The sequence below is a fragment of the Diabrotica undecimpunctata genome, chromosome 2, assembly GCF_040954645.1.
Source record: "Diabrotica undecimpunctata isolate CICGRU chromosome 2, icDiaUnde3, whole genome shotgun sequence".
NCBI lineage: Eukaryota > Metazoa > Arthropoda > Insecta > Coleoptera > Chrysomelidae > Diabrotica > Diabrotica undecimpunctata.
In genome coordinates this window covers 112,077,912-112,097,543 of record NC_092804.1, presented here as the reverse complement: position 1 = coordinate 112,097,543, position 19,632 = coordinate 112,077,912, and the positions used below count along the sequence as shown (strand labels likewise).

At 35.1% G+C, this 19,632-nt stretch overlaps 1 protein-coding gene across 1 annotated transcript; it reads left to right on the top strand.

The window, feature by feature from the left end:
- The first annotated feature begins 207 nt into the window (after positions 1-207).
- On the top strand, positions 208-2,416 carry LOC140433403 (uncharacterized). Its single transcript, XM_072521416.1, has 3 exons — positions 208-762; positions 819-1,009; positions 1,065-2,416. The coding sequence occupies exons 1-3, from the start codon at positions 650-652 to the stop codon at positions 1,205-1,207; spliced, it is 447 nt and encodes a 148-aa protein (XP_072377517.1). The 5' UTR covers positions 208-649; the 3' UTR covers positions 1,208-2,416.
- The last annotated feature ends 17,216 nt before the right edge of the window (positions 2,417-19,632 follow it).

Genomic DNA, 19,632 nt, shown 5'->3' with positions numbered 1-19,632 from the left:
TTGACATTAATTAAACATTACTGAAATACTCATGGCCAGTTTGATACAAAACTCAAAGGACCGCAATGAGATTATTACTTGTTCTGGTAATCGAAAACATGTTGGAAGCACAGTATATTGCTTATAAAGAATCAGTAAGTTCACTCTCTCATTTTCACGGTTCCAATTTCGAATCCACTCCTGGAAGATATGCGCAATAGATTTGGCGAAAAATGCCGCTGTTGCAAGATTTAAAATATTCCATCAGTTTCAAAGAATATTTCAAATTTATAATAAAATAGTTATTATAGAAGTTCTTCAAAAAGAGGAAAATAAATTTCATAAATGGTAAAATTCTTTACATAGCCACTATACACACTTCTAAAGTTTGAAAAATCATATTGCCTAACTGACTTAATATATTCTCAAATAATTAATCATAAGTATCTATCCATTGATTGATTACATTTGGCAACATTGATTTTACCCAAACACGTGTTTGTGTTTATGCTGTGAAACTAGAAATTACAGTTATTTCAGTAATTTATATATAAATTTCATTTATTTGTTGTTATTTAGTTGGTTTTATAAGTTTATTTCGTTTTTAATACATATTACTGTGATATTTCTCCAGTTTTCTAAGTGGTTTTATTATTTTAAACGACGGATTATGATGAATTCAGCTAAAACAAGTGTTTATTATTGCTGTGTATGTAGAAAAAATTCCAGGGACCATAACAACTTGAACTTGAGTTTCTTCAGGTTTCCCAAGGATGAAAATCGGTAAGAACTAAATTCTCTATTTAATATAATTGACCTCATCGGTGTTGTATTTTTAGGTTTGCAGAATGGAAGAAAATTGTTCAATGTGAAAAACTTGCCATGTACAGTGCTCAATATTGTTATGATCACTTTAGAATATGCAGTTTACATTTTGAGGAACCTGCCTTTGCAGGAATGCTTAAAAGCAGGTTGAAAAAAAACGCAAAACCATCTATTCATCTTGTGAGATTAAACATTCCAGTTCAAGGTATGTTCTTTCTTTCAGGTGAATAATGAGAGAACTCATTTTTGTAATTTTGTAGGCACACCTGTGGAGAAGTTACAAACATTTGCGAGTACTCCGGAATCATTGACATATAGAATTGAAGGTATGCATATATTTTTAAAACTAATTGTTGGATATTTGTGGGAAATTGTAAGTTTTGGCCATGAATTTGGTAGATAACTGTCTAAATCTAAACTCTAGAAATAATTCATCTATTTTGGCTAATAGAGCATTTGTCTGGGTAGATTTCATACAGCCTCTTTCTAAGCTTAATGCTTGAAATTGGAGTCTAACGTTTTAATTGTTTATGTGCTGGTTTTATGAAGTTACGTCAAAAATCTAGATGGGTCTTACTAAGCTGTAATGGCAAATTTGTCATATGGTAAATCTATAATAGTACCCTATCATATCTCGTATGTCGTTATACGTTCATTAATATTGAATTTACTGTGTAGTGCCCTTTTAATAGTCGCCTTGTTTATTTTTTCTATCTGAATATATTCGTTATATCCTCCCCTTTCATTTGCCATGTCGCATGTTAGGATTCAATCAGTTGTTTATTTTGTACCTAACCTGAGGCCTTCTTTAAGTCAAAAAATCAAAATTTGTCATATGGTAAATCTATTTTTATTCATAGTACCCTATCATATCTCGTATGTCGTTATACGTTCATTAATATTGAATTTACTGTGTAGTGCCCTTTTAATAGTCGCCTTGTTTATTTTTTCTATCTGAATATATTCGTTATATCCTCCCATTTCATTTGCCATGTCGCATGTTAGGATTCAATCAGTTGTTTATTTTGTACCTAACCTGAGGCCTTCTTTAAGTCAAAAAATCAAAATTTGTCATATGGTAAATCTATTTTTATTCATAGTACCCTATCATATCTCGTATGTCGCTATACGTTCATTAATATTGAAGATACTGTGTAGTGTCCTTTCATTTAACGTATCACACGCTCCAATGTCGAAAGTGTATTTTTTCTGCCTCAACAGCGTTTTTACAGCTTTTAATTAATTACATTTAATTTTGGTAGATGTTGGTAGTTCAGATTTCTTTTCTAGGTGGCGTAGTTACCTTACTGAATAAACAGTGTGACTTTTCATCCTAGCCTTTTATATAGATAGATTCTTCCAATTTTAAATGTACGTAAAAATATGAGTTTGACTAACTACGTTATGAACGTAGTGATCCTACAGTGGGATCTTTAGGCTATATGACTTTTTTCATTTCATTATTTTGTTATTAATAAGTTGTGATTGTGAAACTACATATATTCTATTCTAACTTGTATTCATAGTTCGCTACTTGTGTTTTTATAATCCTATTTTTATTATAACTGGTATTGTAAAATTCAAATTTTCAAAATATAATTTATAATTCGAATGTATTATTATTTTTTCATCTATAGAAATTAGTTTCCTCATTAGCTCTTCGTTTTATGAGATTTCTCACCAGTAACAGTGAATACAGTGTGATTTTCTAATGAATACAAAAAATTAATATTCGATTAATCAAAACTGATGGATTCAACATAATACATTTTGAAGGACAAACAGTAATAATTATTTTGGGAAACTATTGATAATTGTCGAAAACGCTAAATTTAGGAAAGTATTCATTATTCCGAAAATCTAATTAAATTTTATTTCGCCACAAGTCACTTTTTTCCTATTTATTTTCGAGCAGTGTATTAAAAATTATATTGAGCAGTGTATCAAAAACTGGAATTTATCTGCGCGTGGAAGTAATGCGCGTGAAAAAAATGGAACATGAAGAACAAAGGACTGGCGGCAGAGTGAACCTACTGATTCTTTATAAGCAATATACTGTGTTGGAAGCAACTTTAAGCAATCAGCCCCTTTTTCATCAGTTGTCAGTATCTCTCGTTGTTTACCATATGTTGATGACACCCTTGTCATTTAACCCTACAAAACAGTATTTAATTTTAGATCGAAAAGGGAGTTGTATCCCTGATGAATGTTTTAATTGAGCCATAATATAAGCTTTGAGACTAGAAATCAAATTATCTAAATTATTAATCAAAAACTATGATTATAAAGGTGCAATAAATATATTAAAATAAAATAACAATAAAAAGTACACACAAATCTAGTTAATGCACTTACGTATAAAATATTTTTTGTATGTTTTTTTTGTTTAAAACAAACATGCGCGAGTATTTATAATAATTAAATTCATTTGAAATAAAAAATATCGTTTTTATCTTTTATTCTCTTTTTTCTCTAGAAGTCGTCTATCTACACTGATCTTCGGGGGGATACAGGGCCTTAGAACTTCGGCAGATCTGCTATATATAAGGTCTTCCCTAACACTCCAATATCGCTAACACTCCTAATCTATCTTTTATATGACATATAGATCATGGTACATCCAGAGTCATCGTATATTCAGGGTCTTTGTATCGAACCGGCATCGAATCTTTTTATAGCAACAGTAAGTTCTACTAAGACTGCTTTAATGAGCTGAAGGTTCGGCTATAAGACCCCCATTTAAACCTATTTGCGGCAGAGACTTAAGTATACACCGAATGTCGTAGACACTATGGCCAAAATTATGGAAACTTTACAAAAATTATTGTTTTTCTAGCAACACGTGTCTTATGATCGTGATTTACATAGTTTATCAATACAATTACATTTGTGTTTTATTGTTATATATTTCTGCTAAATGCCGAAAATTCGAGATTTGTAAATATCAGTCAACAATGAGTGGCGTGATTTAGTCGTCCAATCGGAAGCACAGTTTCGTGCGACTTCCAGTGTTTATTAGCGAATTCAGGTAGTTGTTACTAAGGTAATCTTTTGTTATTGTTGGAGAGGAACACATGAGTGTCGATTAAATACAGAAACTAATAGAATGGCTTCCAGAAACCCAAACCATGTTGACTATTCGCCAGAAACGAGAGCCAAAGTAATTACCTTTCGTAAAGAAGTTTACCATATCAAGTAATAGCAAACAAATGAGGTAACGACGCCACAAAATCACGTGTTATGAAAGTTTGTAAACATTAACATAATACTGGAATGACAAAATCAGTAAAAATAACAGGCAGAAAACCGAATGTTAATCAATACGATGAAAGCATCATATTGTCAAATCAACTAGCTTGTAACCCCTAGACAGAAGCCGTTCCTGAACAAAAACAGAGGCAAATCCCATTTATTGGGTTTGGACACACAGAAAGTGGACAAAAGAACATTGAAGTAAGTTAGTTTGGAGTGATGGAACCGATCAGATCTTTGAAATCGATCTTTGGTAGTGATGAAGTGAAGTTTGATCGCCGCCAACCATGTGAAGACTTTTTACCCCAGTGTACTACGGTCACTACGAAATACCTTGTGAGTGCAAGAAAAACTGCAAGTCAAACTGCTGTCGACTATAAGAGATTTGTTTAAAGGGGATACTCAACAATTAATCATCCAGTAGGTTAGTATCATATGGCTAAAATTTCCATGGAATGGTTGAGAAACTTTCTTCCAACAGAATGAAGCATCCTGTAATGTGACCAAGACTTCCAAGGAATGATTAAGAATCCATGACGATACTTTCCTGCCGTGGCCAGGAAATAGTCCCGGTGTAAATACAGTAAAAAATCTATGGTCAACGTTGAAAGTGTTGGTATCACGCCGAAACCCAAGTAATAAGAGAGAACTGATAAAAATTATTATTCAAAACTGATTTAGAGGTATTATTACACCAGAAGATTTGGCTCGTCTCGTGGACTCTATTTAGTTATTCCACCAAATACTATAGTTCAACCATAATATCAATAATTATAAGAACTAATTATCAGATATCAAATTTTAGTAATTTTATGCGAGGTTTATTAAACAATATTTGTTTCGCTTAGGAGTAAATAACCTTTATATTTCGCAACATCGAAAATTGTTATTATAAAAAATTGTTTGGAATAGAAAACTATTTTTCTAATTAAAAAAAACTACAAATTTTTCTCATATTACCGATACCGAATATCATTTTTATTTTTTTTGCAAATATAATAAGCAAATTTTGACAAAACAACATTCATTAAAAATCAAAAAATGAACATTAAAGTGTTAATAACCTTTCATTTAGTAAATGTCTGCCTTGTAAGATTAAAGCGATGCTTTTAAGTATTAACTATTTACGTTTGGTTAGATCTCTATGTCAGTACCTTCAAAATCGTTTTAATTAAATGATTTACATCAAACCTACTGTTAAATAGTTAATACTTACATACATCGTTTAAATCTAACAAGGTAGTCAGTAGCTTATTAAAAGGCATTATGATTAATTTAAATGCATTGCTAAAATTTTACAATCCAGACATTAACTAATTGAAGGGAAACTATACAATGTTCATTGCATTGTTAATGAATTTTGTTTTGTGAAAATTTGCTGATCATTTTTTATCATAACAGAAGAGTTACCATATTTTTGTAATATCTGAAGAAAAATAATGTTCAGTATAAAGTGTCATAAAAATGATGTTCAGTATTGGTAAGTTGATAAAACTTTGCAAAATTTTTTTCAATTACAAGGATATACAAGTAATTGCATATTAAACCACAGTTTTAATTCCAAACAATTTTTATAACACTTTTCAATATTTTCAAAATTCATAATTTTTGACATACGTTGTATAAGATCAAATTTGATATCTAATAATTACGTCTTAGGTTTTAGACCAAGCAGATCTTTTTACAAAGAATTACTTCTTTTCGTAAAATTAAAGTTCCGAATGTGTTGATAACTTAAGTAGACATGATTTATATAGTATAAATGGCCTATATATATATATATATATATATATATATATATATATATATATATCTATATATATATATATATCGACGGTGGAAAAACAAAACACTTGAAGCGACATTTTGGTCAAAAATGACTTTTATATATCACTGAAATCAGCATTTTTTTCTGCGTCGATTGGTATTAGTTGCATCACTCTCTGAGGACTTTAATGTCGCTTAAATTATTGCAGTTTTGTGAATCATTTTTCATCACCGATAATTGTACCGAGAGAAAATTTTGTCAATTTCCGTATAGGTTGCTCTTAAGTTAACACCCATTTGATATATTTGGCATTCCAATTGTTTATGCTTTCCCTTTTTAGCTAGCGTGAGGTGGTGAAATTGTTTTTCCTTAGCCTGAACTATGTTACAAATAACACTTAAACTGTTTTTCTGTGTTCATACTAGTTAGTGGTAGGTGACTTAAATTATTTTTCCTATCTAACATTTATTGCACATCGGGTATTTAATGTGTTTTCCTCATATTTTCAGAATGGGTTGAATGGCGTTCAATTTGTTTTGCAAGATGTTTAATAAAATACGAAGAGTCGCTTAATATAACGTATAAAAAATTATCATAAATGTTTTTAAATTAACCGACAGCATTACAATTTTCATAAATGGCGCCAAGTTGTTTTGACTTCAATTTGACCAAAAAGGTGTATTGCCGGTCACCTTAGCATAAATATTAGTAAAAAACGTAATAACGACTTACAAAGGTCTTCTTCTTTGTCTTCCTATTTGTATGTATGCTTTAAAGCCTATTTCTTCTTCAATATTAGCCTCCAAATTTGTTTAAATTATCGCATTTTTTCTTGGTCTGTCAATACTTCTTCGTCCATTTGTTGACTTATCTCGTGCTATTCGTACTATCTTATCCTCTGCCATTCTACTAAGGTGTTCGTTCCACTCCCGTTTCCGTTTGGTTACCCATCCATTTATGTCTTCTATATTGCATTATCTTCTTAGGTTTTTGCTTCTCTCTCTATGTAACAAACTTTTCCCTGATATTCTTCGGAGTATTTTTATCTCATTTCTTTATAGTAGTCGTTTCGTTTTAGATGTGTCAGGTCTAATATAGGTCTAATTGCTGATTCATAGATTCTTGTTTTTGTGTCTTGTCTTAGGTGTTTAGGTGTTTGTTCTTTCAGATTGTGTCATTAAGAGGCTACATCAGCGCGTCATCACTATTAAATCGAAAGTTCTGCGAACTTTTGGCAACAGTGCGGCGGCAGTACGTGAGACTCCACTACATCCTAGTGGGTATTTAGATGTCATACATTTAGTTTTTTGTGCTTATATTATCATATTATATTTGGAGCTCGTCTTCTGTCTCGGCGATTAATGCGGCGTCATCTGCATAACATAATATTTGGATTTCTTTGTTCTCCATTCTGTAACCATCACTTTTACGTACTGCTTGTATTATTTTATCCATTATTATATTAAAGAGAGGTGGCCCTAACGAATCACCCTGTTTAACTCTGCTTTATACTGGCATACACTGTATTAGTTCTCCATTTACCTTTACCTGTATTCGATTATGTAAGTAGATGATTTCGATTGTTTGTATAATATTAATTGGTATATTTCTTTTATACAGTAGGTGTAAAACGTCTTCGACTTGGATGCGATAGAAAGCCTTTATCAGGTCTATAAAACATAGATATGCTAATTTATAGTACTCGACGGCCTTTTCTGTGATTGGTCTTGGTACAAATATGGCGTCTACAAGGATCCTCCGGATCTGAATCCTTGTTGTTAATCTGATAAAGTTGTTAGTTTATTGATTGTGTTGATTAGGACTTTTGCGGTAAGCTTAAGTGCGGTGTTCAGTAGATTTACACCTCTATAATTGTTGGAGTCTTTTTTATCTCCAAGTACAAATTTTGCACAAATCACAAATATAGACTTCAGCATATTACCAGCATAATTCCAGCATGGGCCCATAGACCACATTTGTACCCTAGTTCATTATCGCATCCACCATTATGACAAATAACACATATAGTTTCCAGTTTTTCGTCAAAATAATTGTCATCATCTTCCCGTTAGTATTTTAATATCGGAGTGTGATGTGTCACTGTTAACATCATCTTGCAGTAATTTTCTTTTCACCTGTTTGTATACCTGCAGCCATATAGTTTTTTTTCTTCATCAGTTTGTTGTAGTGAAACTACACTCTTTCCTTTCTGTTTACCTGCATCCTTAGATTTTCTTTTCTTTATTATGGTTGTTGTAGCTTTAACGATATTTTTATTGGCCATCGTAACCTTTTTTTCTCTTTTTGTACTAGGACTTTTTTATTTGGGGTGTTTGTTATTATTATTGCATGTTGTTTTTGCAAAACACCTTTATTTGTTTTCACTGGGTTCTTCTTCTTTACGTACCATATCAGAGTTATCCGACGTTGGCATTCACCATTGTGAAAATTGATCTTTTACCACACGGAATAATTGTCCTGCATTTTAACAGATTATTTTTTGAAATCCGAAACAAATATTTGTCATTGACATTTTGTAAACTTAAATAAGATGGCATAATATTATGTCAAAGTTAATTTTTTCCAGAATTTTAGTAGGTGTCAAAATAGCTTCTTAATTATAGTTTATTCGTCTTCCGGGTTTGGACCGTGTCATTTGTGAGTGACCCAAAAGTGGGTCCATCTCGACGTTTCGCTACAATTGTATGTAGCTTCTTCAGGAGAACAAAAAAGAAGAAAAGAAAACAAAGGACAGGAAGATGGGTAGTTAGCAACGGTAACTCAGTTACTCAACGCAACCAGAGGCGAATACTAACTACCAAGATGGGCAATTGGTCACAGTAACTCAACTACTCAACGCAGCCAGAGGTGAAAACCAAATGCCAGGACAGGGATTCACGTCCAACAGCTCAGAACACTAACGCGTCGAGAGGCGGGGAGTGAATCCGACGATTACTCCGCTACCGCTCTATTTATAGTCGCGGTGACCTGTCGTGTCGGGACGTATCGGCACACTCCGTGGCGCGAACGTCAAGAACCGCGCGCTGGCCAATCATGTGGCTGTATCGTGGTAGCGGGACCGGACGGCGGCTCTAGACTGAGATTCCAGATGGGAGACAAGTAGTAACCTTCCTCTCGATTGATATTATGTGGATTTTTTCGGATCTCTAGAGATTCGCGGATTTTCCTGGAATAAAAGAAGGGGCTCTTAGAAATAATATGGGTTTTTTCGAACAATATGGAATGACCGGTTTCTTGGCAATGTTCTGCAACTGCAGAATGGGAGAAAAGACCTGATCGAATGCATCTTTGATGCTCTTGAATCCGAGTTTTGACGGAACGACCAGTTTCGCCAATATACACTTGTCCACATGAACAAGGAATAGAATAGACACCACAGGAAGATAGGGGCGGTAATGGGTCCTTAGGAGAGGGTAGATATTGTGAGATTTTCTTGGGTGGTCGAAAAGTAGTCCTGATACCTTCTTTGCGAAGAATTTTGCCAATCCTATCAGTGACACTTCGAATATACGGAAGAAAAGCCACAGGAGTATTACCCGAAGATTCTGAATTTGTCGTCCTAGGGTGTAAAGGGGGATGTAGATGTCGGTGTGTAATATTTTGAATGATAATAACTTGGTTCCCAATTTTCTTGTTCTAAAACATCACATTTCCTCTTCATCTTCTTCTCGAATTCTACATCGAGCCAGCCTATCTCTACTTCGTGAACGGATTCAGCATATTCGAAAAACCCTTAATTTTCAATCCCAAAAACTTTTTAAGCTGCATCTTGAACTCTCCAGTATTCTTAGTGTCGATGATTGGTCACTTTTAGACCGCATTTCCTATCATCAAGCCGATAAAATCCTTCTTCTAAGCAACGAAACTCACAAAAAGAAATTCCAATCCCTTGTATCTAAGAAAAAATCACATTTCACCACTTCTACTTCTCATTCACCTCTTACTAACACCGTCGTTAATCTTTCTTCTCACCAATTAACAAGTGCAGAAAGCAGTCTTCTATCTAAAGGTCTTAATTTTGCTATCACTCCTTCCAGAATTCCTACCGAAGAAATAGTTTCAAATGTGGAAGCGGCACTCCGCACAATTCCCAAAATTCCAGCCGACCGTATCCGCTTTGACGTCGCTAAATGTCTTGATACAGCCAAAATCCCTACTTCCAATATATCTCGTGAGGAATTCATAGCTCTCAAAAATCTCCGTTCTCTTTCTGAGATAATAATCCTTCCTGCAGACAAAGGTAATGCCACAGTCATCCTGGATACTCCTTCCTACATAGAGAAAGTAAACGACTTACTTAGGGATACATCCTGTTATAATACAATTTCTCGGGACCCCACTCCTAGAGTCGAACGCGAAATTTCCCATGCCATCAAACAATCCGATCTTTCCGATGATGTTAAGAAGTCCATAGTTCCGAAAAACTCCATCTGCCCCAGAATTTACGGTCTTCCCAAAATCCATAAAGACAACGTACCTCTTCGTCCCATTGTGACTACGATTAACTCTCCTACCTACAAACTCGCAAAGTACTTGTCGAATCAGTTTAAGACCTATACTGGTCGTACCTCTTCTTATGTCCGAAATTCCACACATTTCATCACCTTAATCTCCTCCCTCACGGTCGATCCCCAAGACATTCTCGTCAGTTTCGATGTATCATCCCTATTTACCAATATCCCCATACATGACTCTCTAGTTGTTCTGCGAGATCACTTGACCAATGATAACAAGTCTTTGGTTTTGGCAGATCTTGCGGAAAAATGCCTCCTTTCAACATATTTTTCTTTTAGAGGCAATTTCTACAAACAAATATCTGGAACACCAATGGGTTCTCCCCTTTCCCCTGTCATTGCTGACATTTTCATGGAAGCCTTTGAGTCTTTAGCCCTAGAATCTTACCCCTTAAAACCAAAAGTCTGGTTCCGCTACGTTGATGATACATTTATCATCTGGCCCCATGGTCAACATACCCTTTCTCCCTTCCTAGATCATCTTAACTCACAACATCCGAGTATAAAATTCACAATGGAAGTAGAAAATAATCGGTCCCTTCCCTTTCTCGATGTGTTAGTCACCTCCAAGCCCAATGGCCGATTGGGTCACTCTGTTTATAGAAAAAAGACTCACACGAATCGTTACCTACATGCTTCATCCCACCACCATCCTGCCCAAAAGAATTCTGTGATCAACTCTCTCATCCATCGGGCCATTTCGATTTCTGAACCTGACAACCTTAGAGAAGAACTCGGCCATCTGCAAAAAACCCTTGTAGCCAACGGTTACTCCAAGTCCACAATTCAAAATATTACACACCGACATCTACATCCCCCTTTACACCCTAGGACGACAAATTCAGAATCTTCGGGTAATACTCCTGTGGCTTTTCTTCCGTATATTCGAAGTGTCACTGATAGGATTGGCAAAATTCTTCGCAAAGAAGGTATCAGGACTACTTTTCGACCACCCAAGAAAATCTCACAATATCTACCCTCTCCTAAGGACCCATTACCGCCCCTATCTTCCTGTGGTGTCTATTCTATTCCTTGTTCATGTGGACAAGTGTATATTGGCGAAACTGGTCGTTCCGTCAAAACTCGGATTCAAGAGCATCAAAGATGCATTCGATCAGGTCTTTTCTCCCATTCTGCAGTTGCAGAACATTGCCAAGAAACCGGTCATTCCATATTGTTCGAAAAAACCCATATTATTTCTAAGAGCCCCTTCTTTTATTCCAGGAAAATCCGCGAATCTCTAGAGATCCGAAAAAATCCACATAATATCAATCGAGAGGAAGGTTACTACTTGTCTCCCATCTGGAATCTCAGTCTAGAGCCGCCGTCCGGTCCCGCTACCACGATACAGCCACATGATTGGCCAGCGCGCGCTTCTTGACGTTCGCGCCACGGAGTGTGCCGATACGTCCCGACACGACAGGTCACCGCGACTATAAATAGAGCGGTAGCGGAGTAATCGTCGGATTCACTCCCCGCCTCTCGACGCGTTAGTGTTCTGAGCTGTTGGACGTGAATCCCTGTCCTGGCATTTGGTTTTCACCTCTGGCTGCGTTGAGTAGTTGAGTTACTGTGACCAATTGCCCATCTTGGTAGTTAGTATTCGCCTCTGGTTGCGTTGAGTAACTGAGTTACCGTTGCTAACTACCCATCTTCCTGTCCTTTGTTTTCTTTTCTTCTTTTTTGTTCTCCTGAAGAAGCTACATACAATTGTAGCGAAACGTCGAGATGGACCCACTTTTGGGTCACTCACAAATGACACGGTCCAAACCCGGAAGACGAATAAACTATAATTCTGACTCTGGCCGTGGAAGCCTACGATTTCATTTAGCTTCTTAATCTTTACTCAATAAATATAGTGAATCAGCTGTTCGGGGCATAATATCTTTCTCTTGATTTTTGGTAAATACTGTATTTCTTAATAGCTAGGGACCTTAACTATTTTTTTTTTCTTAAAGAGTTAAAAATGAAACATAAATAGATTAAGCCGCTTCTCTTGTCGATTTACCTTCTAACTAACTGACTAACTTGAAACATTAAAACAAGTGCATTTAAATACGTTGGCCGACTTTGAACTTTGTTGTTACAGAAGAATCCTACGAATATCATGGACTCAAAGAATGTCAAACGTAGAAGTTACTAGAAGAATAGAATATAAAGCTGAAATAATATTGACTATCACAAGAAGAAAACTTGAGTACTTAATCCATGTTATATTAGGGCAAAGATACTCATTATTGCAGCTTATAATAGCAAGACAAAATTATAGGAAAGCGAAATGAGGCAAGACGAAAAATATCGTGGCTTAAGAACTTGAGAGAATGATTTGGATGCAGTAATGCAGAACTATTTAGAGTGGCAGTCAACAGCCGCATAGCTATGATGGAGAACCTTTTAGATAAGATGGAACTTAAAGAAGAAGAAGATTCATTTTTAGGTTGCGGACGTTGCAAAATTTTTATGTAGAATAACTTTTTTCGTAAAATTATTAATAGAAAAGTTTTCCATATGTTGTTAACGTAAGTATTCTTCCTGTTTTCTTTATCTGTTCTTGGTTTCCATTTGGTTAACTTAAGTGCCCACTTTGCATCTTTTATTTTTACCACTTAGTCAGCTCATCTTCATTTTAATCGGCAAGCTCTTCCCATATTATCTGTACTGTAGTTTTGTTTTATAGGTCTTCGTTTCTGATTTTCCTTTTATTGTTACTCCTATCATTGAAAGCTCCATTTTTCTTTGTGCTATTCTTAGTTTTGAGGCATTGTTATTTGTTCATTATCATTATCATTCTGGCTTTACAACCCTGCGTTGGTCCTAACCTCTTCAAGAATTTCTCTTTAATCGTACCTTTCCATCGTCTTCCTCCGCCAAGCACGTATTCCTATATTTTTCATGTCTTCATTGATGTTATCAAGGAACCTTGTTCTGGGTCTTCTTCTTTTTCTCCGACTACTGTGTTTATTAAGGATCGTTTTTCTAACTGGGTCATTTTGTTCCATCCGCATTACATACCCTATCCACCTCAGACGGTCTCTGTTAATATGTTTCACGATATCTGGTTCCTGGTATATTTTATAAAAATCAAAGTTGTATCGTCTTCTCCATACTCGATTTTTATTCATTGCTCCATAGATACGCCTTAGTACTGTTTAGTTATTCGCCATTGTTTTTGTTAGGGACAGCATTTTCGCACCGAAGATCATTACTGGTAGAACATACTACCGAAGACGTTTCTTTTGAAATTATGGGTTACATTACCGTCTTTAAAAACGTTTTTAAGAGCTTTATAATCTGCACATCCATGTTCATTCTTTTTATGTTTCAGATGTTTGGTTATCCTTGCTTATTCTAATTTTGTGTTTAAGGTATATGTAGTTATGAACAAGTCCGATATCATGGTTATAAGGTTTTAAGTTGTTACTGGGCACGAGGTTCGTCATGTATTTGATTTTGGGGATATTTATTTTTAAACCAATTTCTCTGCAAGCTCTTTTCAGTTCTTCTAACATACTGTTGTTTTCGCCTAGGTCACCTCATATCAAAAATATATCATCAGCATTACTCTGGTGGTGCAGTCTTTCACTGTCGACACTTGTCCCTATATGATCCCAGTTAGTTTAAAATCACTTTCTCTGCAATTATAAAACTTTGGCAATAGTGTGTTACCCTGTCTAACAGCCTTTGAATTTTGATTTCGTTACTGTGTTCGTGTAACTTTGTTACGTTTGTCGCAGTTCTATAAATATTTTATACTAATCTGAAATAGCGGTTATCAATGCGAATTTTATTTAATGCTTGAATTATACTATTTAGTTCTACCGAATCCAAAGCTTTGTGGAAATCTATAAATACTAATAAAAACTATAAATATAGTTATTTTAAATTTTCAAATGTTTAGTTAATTTTTTATTTTTTAAATTATGTAAAATTAAGTCAGCCATAAAATATAAGGAAACGATAGCAAATTGGCAAAATCGAAGCTTTCAAATTGTTTGGACGGAAAATACATTTTTTAGATAACAACTGCACTCTCTTGCAATTTACAAATGTCAATAATCGGTTTATCAACAGCAGCTCCCTTTTGTGTTGTCCATTCCGTCAATTAGAAAATCTGTTTATTATTTCACCAGCTAACATGCATAAATTTTTTTATAGTGGCTGTCTTTTGTCACTCAATATAAATGAATATCAAATTACGCTGCTCCAAGAAATTAACTCACCACTTTAAAACTTATCGTATAACATGAAAATGTTAACTACAATAAAACGCATTTTTTTTTTTTTTTTTTTTCGGAATACTTTACTTTGTAAAACAAATAGATTTGGTGATGTTGTCGCTAACCAACTTAAATATTCATAAACTTATAACAATCTTAAAACAATGAACAACAAAATCGCTAATTCTAAAAATTGAAATTGTTCATTTTTTTTTACTTAATAGGACGTAAGCGGATATGAGTAATAGACAGTTTGGCTTTCGTAACGGCTTCGGAACAGTGGAAGCTCTGTATAGTTTTACAACTCTTGCCCAAAAATGTCAAGACCAACAAAAAGATCTTTTCGTTGCGTTTATAGACTATGAAAAAGCTTTTGACAAAGTTAAACATAACATGCTCATGAAATGTCTAACGACAAAAGGACTAGACCAAAATGACCTAAACATATTGAGAAATCTCTATTGGAACCAACAGGCTGTGGTAATATTAGATGGAAATAGCACGGATACGCAACATATAAGTAGAGGAGTGAGACAGGGCTGTGTACTTTTACCATTACTATTTAATTAATATTCCGAAGAGTTATTTACGCAAGCACTTGAAAACTGTACAGAAGGGATCAAGATAAATGGTGAAAATATAAATAACATCCGTTATGCTGACAATACAGTCATTATCGCTGAAAAAGAGATAGACCTGCAGACGTTACTAAACACAATTTGTGATACTGGAGAACAGTTTGGTTTAACACTAAACATAAAAACAAACAAAAACCATCATTATCAGTAAGAGGATCAAAGTCATTGGGTACAAGGATTCAGAAAAAATGAAGATATTGAGCAAGTGAACAAAATGAAATACGAAAGATCTGAATCCGAAATCAAAAATTTGCTCAAGAATACAGCAATCAAGAGCAGCCTTTTTGAAGATGAGAAAATTTCTGAATTTGCAAAGACCCAATCTGCAAATCCGATATCGGATGGTAAAATGTGATATCCACTCTATTCTTCCTTATGGTGTCGAAGCCTGGACTGTTAATGTTGACTTAATGAGAAAACTGGAAGCTTTTGAGATGTGGCTTTTTGGGAGAATTTTGAAGATACCATGGACTGATCATATTACGAACAAAATGGTGTTGCACAGAATGGGAAGATACAGAGAACTTTTGACCACCATTAAAAAGAGAAAGACAGCATATTTGGGACACATACTTAAAAATGATAAGTACGAGTTGTTGCAGCTGATTATGAAGGGTAAAATCGAAAGAAAAAAGGGGTCCTGGTAGACGACAAATATCCTGGCTGAAAAACATTCGCGATTGGACCGGGTTAAACACACAGACGCTCTTAAGAAAAGCAGAAGATAGACGAATTTGCAATGGTTATAGCCAACCTTCATTACTGGTGACGGCACGAGAGAAAGAAGAAGAATAAGACGTAGTTCCACCCCTGCTACGAATGACAGCTTGGCATTGACGATTCATAGTCCAAATAAACGGTCTTAAGGTCGCGGCATATTATCGTGCACGTATAGTTTCCGGCATATAGCGTTTCCATTCCAGCAATTGGGCTGCGCGCTCACATTTTTGTAATGTATCAGCCACATACCCAAGGGAAACAACTTCACCCCCAAACGCAATCATTAATCAGTTAGCCGGTATGTGACAAGTCAACATAGCAAGAAAATAAAAGAAACAAAATAAGGGGTAGTTAGCCTAGAAAAGAATAATTAAAATTAATTAAATAATCTTTTCATACTCCAAATTAATAAGAATAAACTCGACACAGTTTAACGTATACATTTCAAATTAAACAAAGAATAACAATTTGACCTAGTTTTGACACAAGCCTAAATGTTTAAAAAATTACGACACTTTAGACCTTCGTTGGAAAATAATACAAGGTACGAATTGTTAAACAGTGATAAGAATTGAGCTAAGTAAGAAGTTTTACATGGCGTAATCCACTTTAACACATGGAGTAGATGGCATAATCAGCGAAAACGTAGAAGCAAAGCTCCACTTCGGACTGTGGCGAAATAATTCAGAGTACGCGTTGGCAGTACATGAAAATAAAAAGAAGTTGGTCAAGGAGGCAGTAAGGTTCTGGCGACCGAGCCAGGCAGTAGCGTTCTGGCAACCGAACCAGAGAGTAGTGCTGGCGACCGAGCCAGTGGTACTTCGGCGCTCAGGCAGTCAACGCGGCGGGGCGACCTAGGGTGTTACTCGGCCAGCGTTACGGTGTGTTTAGCTCAATTATCGTGATATCGTGTCCGACGGAAGGTAGAGAGTCAAAAATACGAATTTTTCGTCTCGCTCAGTACCGCCATAACGTATAGTGAATTCCAGCGTTCATCCAGACTGTTCCTGAGTTCCAGTTTGGACTACAAGGCGTATTCGTTAGCTAGGGCCTTAGTACACTAAGGTAATGAACAATATATACTAACCATTTGGGAGAAACAATTAATAGTAGGTTGTCCGCCTTTTAAACTCCCTTAGTAGAATCTCTTCTCGTCTCCCTTCGCAAACTTTGATAACCACTACTAGCTTTCTTGTACATCTTGTGTAGCAGATGTAAATTTACGATTTGTTAAATACATAGTAAGTTAAAAGTGGCTTTTTTTTACCGTTATATAGAGACAAGAAGAGAACATATTTTTGCTTTGTACATCTTCCTGACTTCTAACACAAGCCCATAACCTCTGACTCTTTACAGGGCCTGCATCGGAGTATCCTTCAGCCCCTATCCTGTTTTTTTTCCTACCCTCTTGTAAATCCGCGAGGGCGAAAACACGACCTATTCGAACTAGTGGACCAGTATGCCTCAAATTCGCTCGGACAGCTAAATCTCCTTTAAACACAGGGGATATTACAGTGGCGACAGTGCTAAGCATCCCTTAGCCTCAATCCTCTTTTATTACATTTTCATACATAGAACGTTTCAGTTTGGTTCGGTGAAGATATGATCTCGCTTTTCTCAACAAAAATTATGTGCAATTGCTCTTCTGCTTAACGATGAAAAATGACTTGTATGTATGTCTACATTCTTTTAAGAGGTTCAAAAATTAAATATTATACAGGGTGTTGACAGCCTGGGTACATGACAGCAAATTTAAGTTCAGGTTTTTAGGCATATTTCAAATCTCTCACATTTGTTGCCAAAAATCAAAACCGAAATTTTATGTCATAGGTTTTAAATATTGGGCTTTAAAAATGGAAATTTTATTGTGTCCGGTTAATGAAAAAGCATTAAATGGCAAAAATCGCGAAACGTTTATTTTTTTAACATTTTTTTTAAAAACTGACTTTAGTTACGGCAAAATGCAAACATTGCATAGGAAATCAGCACTCCTCGCTTTAACCCTTAACTGGTTCCTCGTCGTCTGGCAGACGATTCAATATTTTTAATTATTTCTTATTGGTCATCGGCAACGCCCACAGGCAAGTCGTTCTATCTAATCCTTTAACTATTCGAGCTTGACAAGTGGGTGTATTTGAAACAAGTTTCTCTCAGTTCCTATAAAGTTATCGCAACAGGTAGGTCAAGAGTATTAACTCAGACGCTGGGCCGTTTGTGTTACTTTTTTGTATGGTGTGCATTTTTAGAAATAATAGCCTGGCCCTCAAAACGGGTTAGTTTCGGTGATGACGATTATGAGAAAACTCTTTTAAAGTGGTACAATGAGGAATGTGATAGTGTCAGTGATTTAGACGATATTTCGAAAGACCATAACATTGAATCTGAACACGATACATGTTCGGAATTTTTGGGATCTGATGAACCTGCAGATTGTGATGAATTAGCAGTTACTGATGGTAAAAAACAGTATGTTTATGGTAAAAATCGACATAAGTGGTGTACGTCAGAAGTTATCCCGTCATCTAAAACACGTAAACATAATATTGTCATAAAAGTACCCATTCTAAAAACAAAGGCAAAAATGCTGGGCAATACTGCAATACCCTTTTCTGTTTTGAATATTTTGTTCAGTGATAACATTCTAAAACATATTGAGCAGAATACAAACATAAAATTACGAGCAATGCTGAGAAATATTCTGCTAGTTCTATCCATCTTAGAGAAATGTATCTTATTAAGTTAAGAGCGATTTTGGGACTTCTCATCAAGAATGCAAATATAATTTAATACAGAATGAAACCTGTCAAATAAGCTATCGATGCAAGTTCTACTTCCACTTCGGTAAACTACTAATTACAATATATCGATATATGAGCATGATTAAAACTGTAAATGTAAAATGTTGTAGGTTTTGACACGTAATATTTTAGTTTTATTGAAGAAAATTTTCTCAATCTGTAATTTTTGTTTGAATACCTATTCAATACAAAGAAGAACTGTAGATTCGAAATTGACTGTTATTATTTAACAAAGATTGTTTTCTTAATAGTGTCCGTCATCAATATCTTGGTCTTTACGTACCGTGTCAACTTCCTTAATTACATTTTTTTTATACGGTTCTGTCTTGTGTTATATCAATATGAACCCATTATGACCGGAAGTGTTTAAGATGACGGCATTGTCTCTATAGACAGGAAGAATGACTAGAATTGGATTTGACTAGTTCGCGAAGTTCTTTCGCGGCTTTTTTTCTTGGATAAGAACTTATATTAACAAATTTCTAAATCTCAATAGTACTCAAACAACCTTTGTGGAGAAAACAACAAAAGCTATTATCAATAAAGCTTCTCTTCCAGTTACATAAAACAACCTCTAATTCCTCGTGAAAAGTCTTCCAGAATACCTCAAATATATAGCCTACCGAAAATTTACAAGCCCTATATTTCTCTACGTCCCATTGTCAGTGTATACAACTACCCTACACAACTATTTGCCAAGTACTTGTCCAAAACTCTACATGCTTCATCCTTCGTCAAAAATTCTTTTCATTATATCGAACTTCTTAAACAATACCCTATCTCACTGTCAGACATTCTAGTAAGTTTCGATATCGTTTCACTCTTTACTCTAATTATTCTGTAAACTAAATACAGCATTTGGCAAGACCACTTATCTCTTATTAAACGTTGTATGTCGAA